Source organism: Nicotiana tabacum, chromosome 20, assembly GCF_000715075.1.
Source record: "Nicotiana tabacum cultivar K326 chromosome 20, ASM71507v2, whole genome shotgun sequence".
Classification (NCBI taxonomy): domain Eukaryota; kingdom Viridiplantae; phylum Streptophyta; class Magnoliopsida; order Solanales; family Solanaceae; genus Nicotiana; species Nicotiana tabacum.
This window is the reverse complement of record NC_134099.1, coordinates 161,862,634-161,878,423: the sequence shown is the minus strand read 5'-3', so window position 1 is coordinate 161,878,423 and position 15,790 is coordinate 161,862,634. Positions and strand designations below refer to the sequence as shown.

The 15,790-nt window shown below is 35.4% G+C and overlaps 2 protein-coding genes across 4 annotated transcripts; both read right to left on the bottom strand.

The window, feature by feature from the left end:
• Window positions 1-322: 322 nt before the first annotated feature.
• Window positions 323-2,766, bottom strand: LOC107770344 (diacylglycerol O-acyltransferase 3). Its single transcript, XM_016589644.2, has 2 exons — window positions 2,278-2,766; window positions 323-1,362 (listed from the first exon to the last, which is right to left on the bottom strand). The coding sequence occupies exons 1-2, from the start codon at window positions 2,686-2,688 to the stop codon at window positions 496-498; spliced, it is 1,278 nt and encodes a 425-aa protein (XP_016445130.2). The 5' UTR covers window positions 2,689-2,766; the 3' UTR covers window positions 323-495.
• A 1,872-nt stretch (window positions 2,767-4,638) lies between these two features.
• LOC107770345 (ABC transporter B family member 11-like) lies at window positions 4,639-12,863 on the bottom strand. Of its 3 annotated transcripts, none has more exons than XM_016589645.2 (13): window positions 11,801-12,863; window positions 11,036-11,430; window positions 10,892-10,946; window positions 10,621-10,796; window positions 10,312-10,533; window positions 9,982-10,220; window positions 9,249-9,774; window positions 8,616-8,889; window positions 7,250-8,127; window positions 6,909-7,175; window positions 6,563-6,826; window positions 6,175-6,468; window positions 4,639-5,421 (listed from the first exon to the last, which is right to left on the bottom strand). In XM_016589645.2, exons 2-13 carry the CDS (start codon window positions 11,357-11,359, stop codon window positions 5,068-5,070), a joined length of 3,873 nt encoding a protein of 1,290 aa, XP_016445131.1. In that variant the 5' UTR covers window positions 11,360-11,430; window positions 11,801-12,863; the 3' UTR covers window positions 4,639-5,067. The 3 variants fall into 3 exon arrangements, with proteins under 3 accessions (XP_016445131.1, XP_016445132.1, XP_016445133.1); XM_016589646.2 differs by lacking the exon at window positions 11,801-12,863 and adding an exon at window positions 11,542-11,678; XM_016589647.2 differs by lacking the exon at window positions 4,639-5,421 and having other exon boundaries at window positions 6,250-6,468; window positions 6,568-6,826.
• Window positions 12,864-15,790: the final 2,927 nt, after the last annotated feature.

The following is a 15,790-nucleotide window of genomic DNA, read 5'->3' as shown; positions in this document are numbered from 1 at the left end:
TGCTTAATTAAGTCAATGGGAAGAGATGGTGTTATCAGTTCTCTGTATGCTTTAACATGGTGAAACTGTAAAAACGAGCAGGTAAAAATAGGTCCGTATGGTATATTTTAGATGAATAGTATTCGACTGAACACGAAAACTGTAAGTCACTGACAACAGTATTTGATCGAACACAAACATTAAGAAAAATGACTTTTCCCATATCAACTACTAGTAAATACTAGTGCCAAAAGAAGAGAAAATTTAAAAGTAAATAATGTTGCTACAACGGATCAAAAAAAAGGTGCCATATAAAATGAATTGACCAAAGTACAGTATAGCATGACATAACAATCACTAAAGTCTCAGTAAATAATAATATACTATTTACAAAGGAATATAGCAAACGTAGTAAATAATGATAATATTTACATTATCAAAAAGCAATCCAAAACCCATTGCTAATCCTAAAAATCACTTCATATCCTACCTAATGCATTGAAAGAAAAGAACATCTTAACGCACGGCATTGGCTAGCCCTACTTCTGGATATCTACCAAGCAAATTGGCTGCAATCAAACTCACATCCTCTAAACCAACTCCAATACACAAAGAATTATTACTGCTAGGAGCAGAGTTAACAGAGACAGAATCACCGGCTTGGAACGCGTCGAAGCAACTGTCACTACTCACTGAAACCCTGACATTTGGACCAACCTTGCATTTTCCCATGCATTTGCACCCCGAAACTGCAGCTTCAATCCCAACCATCTGCTGAAATTTCTCTAATATCGCCCCAGCGCCTGATCTCTTGCATTTACCCCCCATACATACTTCAATCTTCTTCGTCCCCGCTGCTGTTGTTGTAGCAGCTACAGCTGCATTAGGGCTGCTGCCTACATTGCCAATGTAGCGGTCACTAGCTTCCAAGCAGTGTTCCTCGCTTCGCTCTAAAATAGTAGGGACAGGTACTACTAGACTCGTCATCCTCTCTGTTGAGTCCTCATTGGAAGTTGATGATTTGCTTGAGATCTCTACTGATGTATCCACTTCCGGATGTTGAGTCCGAGGCTCAATCATATGATTCTCTATTGTTGATGTTGCATTCTCGAGTGCACGTTCACATGCCTCCGGTATTGTTTGGGCAAGAGATTCTATTTTCAGGCTTTTCATGTCAACCAAATTTTGACATTCATCATCGCTTGATTCACTTGATTCGGAAGAAGAGCTTGAAGATGATGACATTTCACGGTTCGTTATGCCTTGTACTTGACTTGCTCCTTTCATTTTCATGAGTGCTTTTTCTTCTTTTCTTTTCCTCTTCAACTCTTTCTCCTCTGCCTTTAGCTGTTGAAGTTGTCCTAACAATAGCTCTGCCGTTTCCTGAATAGAGAGGAAAGGCAACATAAACAAACTGGAAGAGAAATATTCCATATAGTTCTAACTTATTTACTACCACAAGAATAGAAATAAAAGAAATTATATTAATATTTGGTTAGTCATCTAACACATCTAATTGCAAGGGTGGATGTAGCCTTAGGGCTACGGTTTCACATGAAATAATAACTTTTGACACAGATATATATATTTAAAAACCTACTAAAATCTCAACAAATATTAGATTTGAACCCATAATTTTAACAGCATAGTGAAGTTCAAACTTGAGAATCCGCTTGTGTATTTGCACTTCTATCTAACTTGTGCAATTTTGTGTGCCCATTAACTAGTCTAAACCTAATACAACTAAACTGGTCGATTCGAGCAATTGATTGAGCAGAATTATATTTTGGAGTATTAAACTATGAAGATCATAAAACAGGGATACGGGTGTCAACAGGGGCAGAGCTAGGTGTGCAGAAGGCGCCAAAAAATACATTGTTTTTCCTCCATGTATATATGTTAGATATTGAATCCTCTCAACTTCTTCGCATGTTTACTTTTTTTCATTTTTTGAACCCCTTGGTGAAAATCCGGCTTCTACCTCTGGGTGTCAAATACCAAATCAGTAAGCTAAATCTAGGATTTTAGATTTGTAGATCTATAGACAACATAGGTGCAAAACTAGGTTTGAACTTAGTAAAATTATATATTTGTATACTAATATATATTGCTCAAACCTGAACACCAACAAAAAGTTGATCATCTCACAAGATCAGTTTAACTTCTGATTTATTACAACAAACAAGACAATAACTTTACACAGATTGAATAATTGCATAACTTAATTTAAACAAACAAGATAATAACAACACAATTCAAATTTGAGAAATACAGAAAATTAAATCATTAAGAACTTACCGAAATAGTCTTCCCTTGAACTTGATCAACCAAACCAATATCAGAACCAAAACCAAAACCAATTCCCATCTCACTCAAATTAGACAAATCCCTAGACAAACCCTTAAGCAATTTCATCTTCTTCTTCGTCTTTTTCAACGCCACGTCATTCTCTTTGTTCTTCTCTTTCTTCCCACACCTAATAATCCTACTACTACCTCTACCAGAAGAATTATAATACTCCAAATAACCCTCATCTTTAAACCCAGAAACCATTAACTTTTTCGATTTCAAACTTCCCCTAATTTCTGTAAAACTTAACATGGACAATTTTGAACTAGAAGAGTTATGGTGAAAGCGGTTGTTGTTAACTCCGGCAACAGCGCCGGCGACGGAAGGAAATCGGCGCAAAACTCCGGTAGAGGCTTCCATTTTTTGTTTAGACGCTGAAGTTCTTTTGATTGAGCTTCACCGTCAAACCGAACAAAGATTTTGGTTTTTATATATACAAAGAATTATTCCTTGTTCGATGTAATAACGGAGAAGTTTCACTAACTGTTTTATGACACGTGGAAGGTATTGGTTGGTTGAATATTACGTGGCAGTGGATTTGTGCTTTGCGCAGGTGAGCTTGCTACCATTTTCGGTTACCCACGTTTTTCCTTCTTCCCGCCATGCTTTTTCTTATGTTTACGACCGTTGGATTGTATTTATTAAAATCGACGGCTAGGATTTTGCCTTGTGTACGCCACGTGGAATGCTTGCTGATTACGTGGCAATTGCTGTTTTTACTTTTTTTTTCTTGCTTCTTTGGTTGTGATATTAATAACAAGAAATCGTAAAGTGGGAACAAAAGGTTAACTGTAATTTATTTAGAAAATTTTAATATAATAGTGAGATGTAGAGATAAATATGATTCAGACATTGAAAGATAAATGTGATTAAAATTATAAATAAAAAAAGGTAATTAAAAGGCAATAAAAATATTGTATTTTTCTATTTTGAGTGATTAAAATGTACTTTTATGTCGAGCTTTAATAGAGGATTGAAAAATCAAACAATAACCATATTAACTTATTAAGTTCCCTTTTGTTTTTGTTTTTTCTAATATGAAAAGGAAATTGTTAAATTATTCAATTAGATAATAATTGAATAATTTTTTCAAGTTGATTCAAATTATTCTAACATTTTTATTACTTATTTATATTTGTTTGGGGTACAAAAAAAACTTTTAGAAAGAGATTTTGCTACGGAAAAAGCCTTTAATGCTATCGAATATTCCTTTCTTTTCCATATTTCTTTACGAACGCATTTTTTTGATTTGAAACTGCCATTTAAAAATTAAAAAAATACAATATACGCTTTTATATATGCTTTGTCGACTTTGAAAAGTGATCGATATCTCATAGGCCAGGCTTTGGTTAGTACCCCTTTTTACGAAATCTTTGCTTGGACGACTTAAGAATTCTCCAAATTTGAAAAGGATTAGTCCTTTAAGTAATCACTTATGAAACAATATAAAATTATTTCTATTTTTCTTTAATTACTTTCCTTATCTATTTTAATAAAATTAAACATTACTTTTACTATCAAATCAAAAACTATAATTAGAGTGAGGTTAAAGTTATTTTCAGAGCTAGTCCGAGAAACATAGAAAATAAGTATCACCATAGAAGAAAAAATAACGACTGACAGGATGGATTGAAAGTAGACTCTGACAGTTGTAATTTTATTTGAATTTAGGTTTTGTGCACTAACAATATTTAGATTCTTGACACTATCAGGTTACATTAGCTTACAATAACAAGTAATTCTTGATATAGAGTCTGATCTGGTGACATGAAAAGATAGAATGATAACCTACTATATGCCTATAATTTTAAGAATTTACAATGTCAAAAATGAATTGACACTGTTATTATATAACTTAAATACATACTTCTTTCGTTTCAATCTATTTGCCGCACTTTCCTTATTACTTTTATCTAAAAAGAACGACACATTTTTATATTTTAAAAAAATAATTTAATTTATCCATTTTACTCTTAATGAAAAGCTTGTTATAGCCACACAAATATTATGGTTCTACCAACTTTTATCTTTTAAGTTTTTGAGACCACAAATTTTAAAAATTTTCTTTTTTTCTTCCTCTTAAACTCCGTGTCAAGTCAAACTATGTCACATAAATTGAGAGGAGTATCATTTTAAGTATAAGGTTGTAGCCATGTCTTCCATCTTTCATTCTCCTACTAGTCAAATGTCCAAGCAATCCCAAAAGCTATTATGAAAGAAAAGAGAGAAGTATTGATGCTTCATTCCTCCATGAGTAAGAAAGAATATGGAATACTCCATTAATAATTGCACAATATGCTCAACAAAAGAGAAAATGAAAGAGATTAAGAAATTGTAGTTCCCTTGCCAACATTACATTTCCTTGTACCTTAATATGTACTGCTTCGTTAGAAATAGCAGGTGCCCGATGAAACAATCGATAGATGCATAAACTAGACTGAATACCATTTAACAATAGAACCAGCGAAATTCTGCAAGTGGGGTCTAGGGATAGTGGTATATACGCAGATCTTATACCTACCTTGTGAAGATAAAGAGCTTGTTTACGATAGATCATCGGCTCAAGAAAGGACTAGACACTAAAAAAAGCAGGCTGGTGCACTAAGCTCCCGCTATGTGGGGGGTCCGGGGAAGGCCGGACCACAAGGGTCTATTGTACGCAGCCTTATCCTACATTTCTGTAAGATGCTGTTTCCACAGCTTGAACCCGTGACACTATTATTATATAAAAAACATGTACTACTTCATAGTGCTAGTAGACTTTGATATTAGAGAAGCATAAATACCATCTTCTCTATTAATCAAAGTTTCATGATTTCCTTTTTCAACAATGACTCCATCTTTGATTACTGCAATAACATCCGCTCCTTTAATTGTGGATAGCCTATGAGCCACCACAACTGTAGTTCTGCCTTCCCTTACTCTATCAAGTGCATCTTGAACTACTTTCTCAGACTCAGAGTCAAGTGCACTTGTGGCCTCATCTAGTAGTAGTATCTTTGGACACTTCACTATTGCTCTTGCAATTGCAACTCTTTGCTTCTGTCCACCAGATAGTTGTATTCCTCTTTCACCAACTAGTGTGTCATAGCCCTGCACATTAAGGTGAAAAGGAAGCAAATTGCATATAGTCTATGAGGCAAGAAGTTGAGAATGAAATGGCAAAGGACATAGATTAAGTCTATCTTAGATGATTCTTTATATATATGTCTTGACATACGCGTGTTGAACGGCTATGACTTTAGATATTCATGTAAATTTTTCGAGATACACCCAAAGTTAAAAAGACTCCATGCATTCATATTTGATTTGTACACGTAATGAATCCATGTAACATAGGACATAATGCAATGCCGTATGCTTGCAGAAGCAGTATCGGCCTATTGTCATAATTCATCTTGTAAGTAGGTTTGGTCTAGAACTATGATGGTTTAAAGTCTACATCATGTCCAAGATAGATATTCGGTCTATTGTATATATACATATTATTTTTTGAAAAAAGTGTTATTACAAGCACACACAAAAAATTCGAAGCAATGCCGGATAACATCCCTTAGTGTGTATGTGAACTTACACACAAGAAAGGTGACCAAGAACCTATTTTAGTGAATCTGATCAATAAAAAAGGCAGCACGGTGCACTAAGCTCCTACTATGCGTAGGGTCCGGAGAAGGGTCGCCGGGTCGGACCACGAAGGTCTATTATACGCAGCCTTTACCTTGCATTTCTGCAAGAGGCTGTTTCCACGGCTCGAACCCATGACCTCCTGGTCACATGGCAGCAACTTCACCAGTTACGTCAAGGCTCCCCTTGTAACAGCTACAATTTCATTCCACAAAATGTTACCTGTTGTAAGCCACTGATGAAGTTGTGAGCATTGGCTAACTCAGCAGCAGCTAATATTTCTGCTTCTGTGGCATCACTTTCTTTTCCATATGCTATATTTGCTCTGATTGTGTCATTGAACAATATAGGCTCCTGACTTACCAGTCCCATTTGCTGTCTCAACCATTTCACTTTCAGATTTTGAATTTCTATGCCATCTAATGTGATTAGGCCTGAATGAGGATCATAAAATCTTTGCAACAAAGAAATAACTGTTGATTTTCCGCTCCCACTTTCTCCTACTAGCGCAACCGTCTAGCATAAAGAAATACATTTTTTACATCAGAATCATTGACAAATCGTGTCATAAGACCGCAAAAAAAAGTTGGAATAATGCATTAGAATTTACCTCACCAGAGCTAATGATTAGGCATAGATCTTTTAGAACTTGAGCCTCAGGTCTACTTGGATAATTGAAACTGACATGTCGAAACTCAATATTTCCCTTCACATTTTCTAATGTCATTCCTGAGTTATCACTTGAGTCTATCTTGGATTGCCTGTCAAGAAGTGCAAAGATAGAAGATGCACCACTTTTGGCTTTGGTGGAATCAGGAGCAAGGCCACCTGATTGAGAAATCGCGGTAGCTGTCAAGCTAAGACCATAGAAAACCTGAAATTCAGAACTAGGAAAATTAAAACAACAAAGAGAAGAAACTTGATACAAAATCTTATCTTTAGCTCACAAGACTTACCCGAAAAACCTCAGCAAATGTGACCTTACCGGACTCAATCAATCGAGCACCAGCATAAAAACTGGCAGCATAGACAGAATACAAGCAGAGCATTGAAAAACCAAAGCCTGCACCACTCAATAACCCTTCTTTTATTCCAGCTCTAACTGGTTCTTCACATTTTCTTTTGTATAGTTGCACCACTTTCTCTTCAGCAGAGAAAGAAGCTACTGTTCTTATACTTCCAACTGCTTCACTGGCAACTTGACTTGCATCCTCGTATAATTTCTGCAGAAAAATTTCAATTGCATTAAGAAAACTCATCTTGCAACTTTTCGTTAGTACGGAAGTTTGGAGCTAACCTTAGCATCAGCGGCGAAACCACTGACATATTTCATGTGAAGATATCCATTTAATCCAATTAGAGGCAACATAACTATCATTATGAGTGCCAATTGCCAGCTTGCTTCAAGTCCAATAACTAAACCAGCTATAGCTGTCGACGTATTCTGCACAACCAAAGCAAGTGACTCTCCAACCATACCTCGCACAGATGCGGCATCTGTAGATAGTCGGGTGCTAATTGCACCAATTGAGTTCTCCTTTCTGTCGAACCAACTTATCTCCATGTAAACTACTTTCTCGAAGCACATTAGGCGAATCCGCTTAATTAACTTACATCCGGCTACAGCAAAAAAGAATGTCCTCAAGGGTGCTGCCAATAAAGTAGCCAATCCTAGGCCAACAAATATCAATGACCAAAATCTTGAATGTTTTCTGAGTTCATGAGCTGGTTCATAGAAAGTCTTGATAACATTAGAAAGAAGTACCCCAAAAATAGGTAATATTATAGCATTAACCACTGCAGCTATACAACCAAGTAATAATTCTGGAATCTCTGGTTTGTTCAAAAAGGCTAAGCGACAAAGTGTGTTGTCTTTATCCTTCCTTAATACAGCTGTTGTTGAATTAAGATCATGACATTCACTAACTTCTTTCTCTGCTGCACTAACTGAAATGGACGACGAATGATGGCTGCTATTCTCGATCCTGAACGAGCCTCTACTTACTGATCTTGTTAGGATATTCTGCTTATTTGATTTGTTTTCAGGAGTTAAGATTATCTCTTCCTTGTCCAGTTCATTTGAATCTTGTTCTCCTGAACATTTGTTAAGCTCTTGCAACTGTATAAGCTGAACATATGCTCCTTCCCTATTTTGCAGCAGTTCCATGTGGGAACCTGAAAGTTTGAAAAGGATAAGAAATATAATCATACATTTTTTGCTATCATTTCTGTTCCGTACTGTTGGTTTTAGGGTTAGTCTGGTAGTTTTTCTTGTCTTGGATCTCTAGTAGTTCATGTTGCTTTCCTATTATCTTTCGCCTCAGTTTCTTAGTATTCTGTTGTTGTTACAGCTCGTTTCTACTGTTTTCTTTCGTTGTTACTATTATCTTTCTGGCCCTCTATGTTGATATTGCTTGTTTCTACTGTTTCTTTTCATTTTCTTGAGCCGAGGGTCTATCAGAAACAATTTTTCTACCTTTCCAAGGTAAGGGTAAGGTCTGCGTACACACTACCATCCTCAGACCCCTCTTGTGGGATTTCACTGGGTTGTTGTTGTTGTTGTACATTTTTTGCTATCATCTTTATAATTACATTCATTTAAATTAACTAGCTAATAATCTTGAATCCGGTGTACTGGAAAAGATAGTTTATATGACACAAACCTTTTTCAATGATCTTTCCCTCTTGGATTACAGCTATTGTATCTGCATTCTTAACTGTACTTAAGCGATGCGCAACAATTACTGTAGTTCGGTTAATCATGACACTGTCCAATGTCTCTTGAACAATCCTCTCAGATTCTGTATCAAGAGCACTTGTAGCTTCATCCAAAAGTAGAATTTTGGGATCCTTCAGTATTGCTCTTGCAATAGCAATTCTTTGCTTTTGGCCTCCCGACAGCTGACTTCCGTGATCGCCCACTCTGGTGTCTAGTCCCTAAATTTGAAGGAATAATGGACAAAGCTAAACTTTCTAAGTAGCGAGAAGAAAATTTGTTAGCTATAAAGGGGCAGCCCGATATACTAAGCTTCCGCTATGCGCGGGGTCCAGAGAAGGGTCGGACCATAAGGGTCTATTATACACAGCCTTACCCTGCATTTCTGCAAGAGACTGTTTCCACGGCTCGAACCCGTGACCTCCTGGTCACACGGCAACAACTTTACCAGTTATGCCAAGGTTCCACTTCTATATTAGTTATCTATAACTTAGATGAAAAATTTAATGTCACAATATTAAATTTCATCAGTAAAATTGCAGGTGGAAGTATGGTTTACAACCAAAGTCTAAAGCCTGACCTGAGGTAAATTATCAATGAACTTGGAAGCATTGGCAAGTTGAACAGCAGCTTTAATTTCTGCAAGAGTTGCATCGTCCTTCCCATAGGCGATATTATCCTTTATTGTTGAACCAAACAGCACAGGTTCTTGGCTAACAAGCCCGATTTTCCCCCTGATCCACCTAAGCTGAAATTCTTTGATATTTATACCGTCAATCAGAACTTCACCAGCCTGTGGATCATAGAACCTCACTATTAGACTTATCACTGTCGATTTTCCACTTCCACTTCGCCCTACTAGAGCTGTTGTCGTTCCCTTTGGTATCGACAGAGAAAAACCGTCAAATATGCTCTCCTGTGGTCTTGCTGGATAACAGAAATAAATATCCTTAAGTTCAATGTCACCACTAATGTCGTGAAGCTTCTGGCCATTCATATCATAAGGATCTATAGCTGGCTTTCTGTTTATCGTCTCAAACATTTTAAATGCTGCAGCCTTTCCAGCAGCAAATGCGCGCAAGCATGGAGATGCATATCCTAAAGAACTGCAATTAAGAGAAGAAAAAGGAACAAAGGAGTTAAAAAGACGAATGACATTAAGGCTTAGTATATCGGTGTCATCAATACATGTGGAACTGTGTGCTTTCGTATGCCATACGTGCCATTTGTTTGCAAAGAGTTTTGGATGTTAGATAAAGAAGCTCCAAGTGAGAGAAGCAAAACATACAAAGAAAAGGCAGAACGGAACCTACAAGGAGCCGGTTAGTGTAGCCATAATGACATTCATTACATCTCCTCCAGTGTAGTTGTGGTCCAAAATCATTTTTGCACCATACCATATAGCTAAAGCATAACTTGTATAGAACACAAACATAAAAACACCGAACCCGAGCCCTGAAGCCAAACCCTCTTGTACACCAGAATGATAAGCTTTGTTTAGAGAATTTTGATATTCAGAAATAGCTCTTCTCTCTCCCGTATATGATGCAACCTGAACGAAAAATCAAGCCGCTTGGTGAAAAAAAACTTATGAAACAGTTGAAAAGTAAATAAGAAAAATGACTCTTTCCAACTTTTCATACAGTTTTAATTGAGCTTATCGTCTGTTCAACCACAGTTGCAGCTTCTGAATAATGAGTCTGTGCGCGTGATGCTAGTTTTGCCAGAAGGATTGTCAAGACAGCAGAAGAGATGACAAGTGGAGGAACTGAAGATAACAAGACTAACGATAGACGCCACCCCTTAATAAAAGCTATTACAAATCCTCCAGAAAATGTAGCTGATACCTGAATAAATTTGCCAACCTGCAGTTTAATGTGAATAGAGTTCATGCTAAATCTTCTAGATATATCAAATGGTAATGATGTACATAGCTTTGTCTTTCAGAATACCTTTTGGCCGATGGCATCTTGAATAGTAAGAGTATCACTACACAGGCTTTCGATAATCACACCAGTGTTAGCCTTCTGATCAAAAAATCCAATATCTTGTCTTAGTACTGTTCTCAGATATAAGTATCTAATCCGAGCAGCCTGCCTTTCACCTGTGACCGTCCAGCAAGCCACCTCTGAAAAGATGCTAATGTAAGTACTGAGTTATTTCACTTAACAATGGCATGCGAATAGAAACAGGTAAATCATTCTGGCAGTTAAAAATACTTACGCGTAAATGTAGCAAGACCTGAACCGAATGCCAGATACATGAATTTAAGGGCTACCTGAAAAAAGTATGACACAAGAGGAAGCAATAAAATGAAATAACACTCTATGGTGGAGCTTAAAAAGGTAAGTATAACAAAGCTTGTACCTTAGAAACTTTACCAACAATTTTTGCGTTATCCACGGTCATTCCAAAGGAATCAACTAACTCCCCAAACAGAACAGCCATCAGGGGAAAACAGATTCCACTACCAACAGCTGTGATCATACCGATAACCATCAATGCATGATCTATGGGGTCCGCAAAGGCGAACAGCTTATAGTATGCAACTTCTTCGGCAGTAGCAGCAGCAGCGTCTTTCTGCTTTTTAGTCTTGTCCGATTCTCGTGGAAAATTAGAACCTTCTGAGGATTCTAAGACTCTCGTTTCCCTGTTATCGATGCCTGTTTCGATAGCATTCTCTTCTGCCATCACTCAACTGCAGCCCGATTTTCCAACTATTTACTCAGCAACTGCTATAGTTGACACGGGAATTTATACAACTGAAGAGATTGATATATAGATCAGAAAAAACTGCAATCAGTTGAAATACACATTTGAAAGCTTAAAACATTACCAAGTAACTAATGAACAATCAGAATTATGAACATTACTTCATAAACTGTGAGTCTAGAAGTATTGTCAATACTCCTGGGGAAAAAAGGGCAGTCTGGTGTACTAAGTTCCCGCTATGCGCAGGGTTCGGAGAAGGACCAGACCACAAGGGTTTATTGTACGCAGTCTTACCCTACATCTCGGCTAGAGGCTATTTCCACGGCCTGAACACGTGACCTCTTGGTCACATGGTAGCAACTTTACCAGTTACGCCTAGACTCCTTTCAAAAACGAAAAAAAAGAATATGATTGCCTTACTAGTTTTTATTCATGCAACTTGATGCTGCTGATCAGTCAGGAATGAGACATATAGAACAATAACCACTCTCTTCTATGAATAGGCATTCAGGTGGACTTCAGATGTCATAGAAAATGATGCTTTAGATATACAAAGATATATCATTTCCTACGGTTCTGACATAATATAATTAAGTCAAAAGTGCGTTCTCTCTAATAGCTTAAGCTTTTGAATGAAAAAGTTACAAACTTAAATATGGTATTCACATCTCAGCGCGTCAATTAAAAAAGAAATGTTTTCAAGTATATTTGATTTATGAAAAAGAATCAAGCACATACATGAGGAGGTGTCTTGAGAGTTAGATATATAATATAATTAAGTTAATTAAAAGTCCGTTCACCGCAACAAAAAGACAATATTTCCACGCGTTCCACCACATGAGGGAGCATGTCGATACATAATAATATAATTACATTAAAAGTTTAATATCTCTAACAACTTAAAATTACGAATGAGATGGTCGCACACTTAGCTAGCGTTTGGCCATACATTTCCAAATTTGTTTTGAAAAATCTGATGGGGTAAAGTTTAGTTTGAAGATGAAAATGTGTTTGGACATAAGTTTTCAAAGCATATTTCACTTTTTTTTTTAAAAACATGAAACATGACTTATACCCACAAGTTCTAAAAACTATCACAAATACCCAACAACACATTTATCAATAACATTCATTATATTATCGCAACCCATATTACTGAACATAAATAAATATTTGGTACAAAATTATCATTTTTATAATGAACTATATGATACACTACCGAGAAGACGAGGCAGCATTGTTATAAAATAATAAATTGTGGGCTCTTTTATAAAATACAAAAGTTTCAAGTAATTTTAAAAAAATATAATAGTGATAATTTGGGCCAAAACCAGCTACCAGCTTTTTGGGATTTGGGTTTTGAGTTTTGGAAATTTGCGAAAATATAGATAAAATCTATAGCCAAATACTTTGATAGCTTTTGGAACCTAAAAAATACTTTGATAGCGCCACAATGACGCTCAAATCATCTGCAGATGGCATAAAATCCTTTTATATATCCTCCAAAATGATTTAATTCCTTAGACGAATCGTCACAAAAAGTACCAATAATTCAATTATTTAATTAATCACTTGTACGGAGTTCTAATTCTTAATTAATATGTTATGCTCAAAGCGTCACTCTATGTTTTTCTGCTAAATATTATACAAACTTAAAACCATAATAATTCTTGATTTGTTTTTGTGGTACATTGATTAATGTAATAAAAGAATATGTCCCATCAAAAAAGGCTAGAAAGATTAAAGGACAGGAATAGTAGCTTTCATAGACACTTTGTGAGGCGTTATCTAAAGACGACTGATATTGGTGGTCTAAAACCAAACCATAATGAAAGACCTTAAATTTATTTAATAAAATTTAATATATTATTTTCCTTTTTCTTTTTTGTAACGATGGTATACTAACCATCGTTTGGGTATCTTAATCATTCACTCATTTATTTGCTAGCTCTCACCATTGAAAATATTTTGTAATTCAACCGGGGGCAAAGCTATATGTTTTGAAGTCTTCGTCGGAAATTACATTATGTATATAGGTAAAATATTAGATTTTAGAGGTATATACCATATATTGACCACTCTTTATCGGAGAATTTTTTTCACTTCTTTTAAGTTTGAACACCCTTGAGTAAATTTCTAACTTCGTCACTGAATTCAACTCACCAAGGCTTAGATAATATTTATACAAGAAATATATATTGACGGTTAAGATAATATTTTTATAAATTCTCATAATTGAATAATATCATACCAATAAATAAATGTCAGTATAATTTCATGCATTTAAAATAGTTCAAGTCTATTTCGAAGTGACAAAATGTCTTAATCTACTTTTTATAAGAAATAATCAACTATAATACTACAATAGACTTCGTTCTTTAATTATCAAAGTTGTCATCAAATTGTTTATTTTCATATATTGCATGGTCATTATAAAACTCGAGTTATTTATTTGAATAACCTTTATCATATTTCAAACAAAGAAGTATGTATAAAATCTAGTATTTTTTATTAATAATTTTATAATATTTAATACTATATAATTTGAAAAGTTTGGGCCCCTTCAATTCTAGGGGCCCAAAGCAATTGCATTAGTGGTTTTCTCCTAGAGACGGCACTGGGCGCTATCCCAACCACCCTCATTAGAATATGATTTTTTTGGATCTAACTTTTGTATATTGACGGTATAAAAGATTTTAACACTATTATTGTATTTTTAAAAATTATAGCAGGTAACTCAACTTATTTTTTATGTTATTTGATTTTCGGAAAATGATGAAAAAGTGCAAAATGTTATAAAATAAAAGTAATGCAGTAAAATGTAAATAAGAAGAGATAGAAAGAAGGGAGAAGTGTTTTCTTCTTTCACTTTGGTGTATTTTTCCATTGCAATTACATGGCCTTTTATAGGCATAAAAAGTAAAGATGATGGACATAAAGTAGGAAATTTAATCTTTAAGTTATTCACAACATGAGCATCCAATGTAGTATCCAAAATAGTATCCAATGTACAAACTATTTATAACACTCCCCCTTGGATGTCCATAATGTGCCTCATTAAAAACTTACAAAAAAGATATTGGGATGTACATAGTTATTTATAATATGCATTGCTTGCTGCCTCATTAAAAACCTTACTAGGAAAACCCAGTGGGACAAAACCTTGGTTAAAGAAAAGAGTGCAGTGTGTAGTTACTCCCCCTGATGAAAAATCACTTAATGTCTCGAAGACAACGCATACCAATCTTATATATCAGCTTTTCAAATATTGACGTTGGTAACGCCTTAGTGAACAGATCAGTCAAATTATCACTTGAACGAACTTGTTGTACATCTATTTCATCATTCTTCTGAAGATCATGAGTGAAAAAGAATTTCGGTGAAATGTGTTTTGTTCTATCTCCTTTGATATATCCTCCTTTCAATTGAGCTATGCTTGCAGCATTGTCTTCATACAATATTGTTGGAATATTCTCTTTCGAAGAAAGACCACATGTTTGTTGAATGTGTTGAGTTATAGATCTTAACCAAATGCATTCTCGACTTGCTTCATGAATGGCTATTATCTCTGCATGATTTGAAGAAGTAGCAACCATAGTTTGTTTTGTCGAACGCCATGATATGGTTGTACCTCCACTTGTAAATAAATAGCCTGTCTGAGATCGACCTTTGTGTGGATCAGACAAATATCCTGCATCTGCATAACCAATCAATGATGGCTTGGATTCATTTGAATAAAATAAACCCATATCAATGGTCCCTTGGAGGTATCTGAATATATGTTTAATACCATTCCAGTGTCTTTGTGTTGGCGAAGTACTAAATCTTGCCAATAAGCTTACTGAGAAAGCTATATCTGGTCGGGAATTATTAGCAAGATACATTAATGCCCAATTGCACTAAGATATGGTACTTCGTCACCAAGAAGCTCTTCATCATTTTCATGAGGTCGGAATGGATCTTTCTTTATATCAAGTGATCTCACAACCATCGGGGTACTCAATGGATGTGTTTTATCCATATAGAATCACTTTAAAATATTTTTGGTGTATGTTGATTGATGGACAAATATTCCATCTTTCATATACTCAATTTGTAGACCAAGACAAAAATTTGTCTTTTCAAGATCTTTCATTTCAAATTCTTTCTTCAAACAGTCTACTGTTTTTGGAAGCTCCCCAGAAGTTCTAATGATATTTAAATCATCAACATATACGGCGATTATAACAAATTCAGATCCAAATTTTTTTATAAAGACACAAGGACAAATTGAATCATTCTTGTACCCTTCTTTCAACAAGTATTCACTCAGGCGATTGTACCACATACGACCTGAATGTTTTAATCCGTATAAAGATTTCTGAAGTTTTATTGCACAAGTTTCTCGAAAACTTTTATATGCTTCTGGCA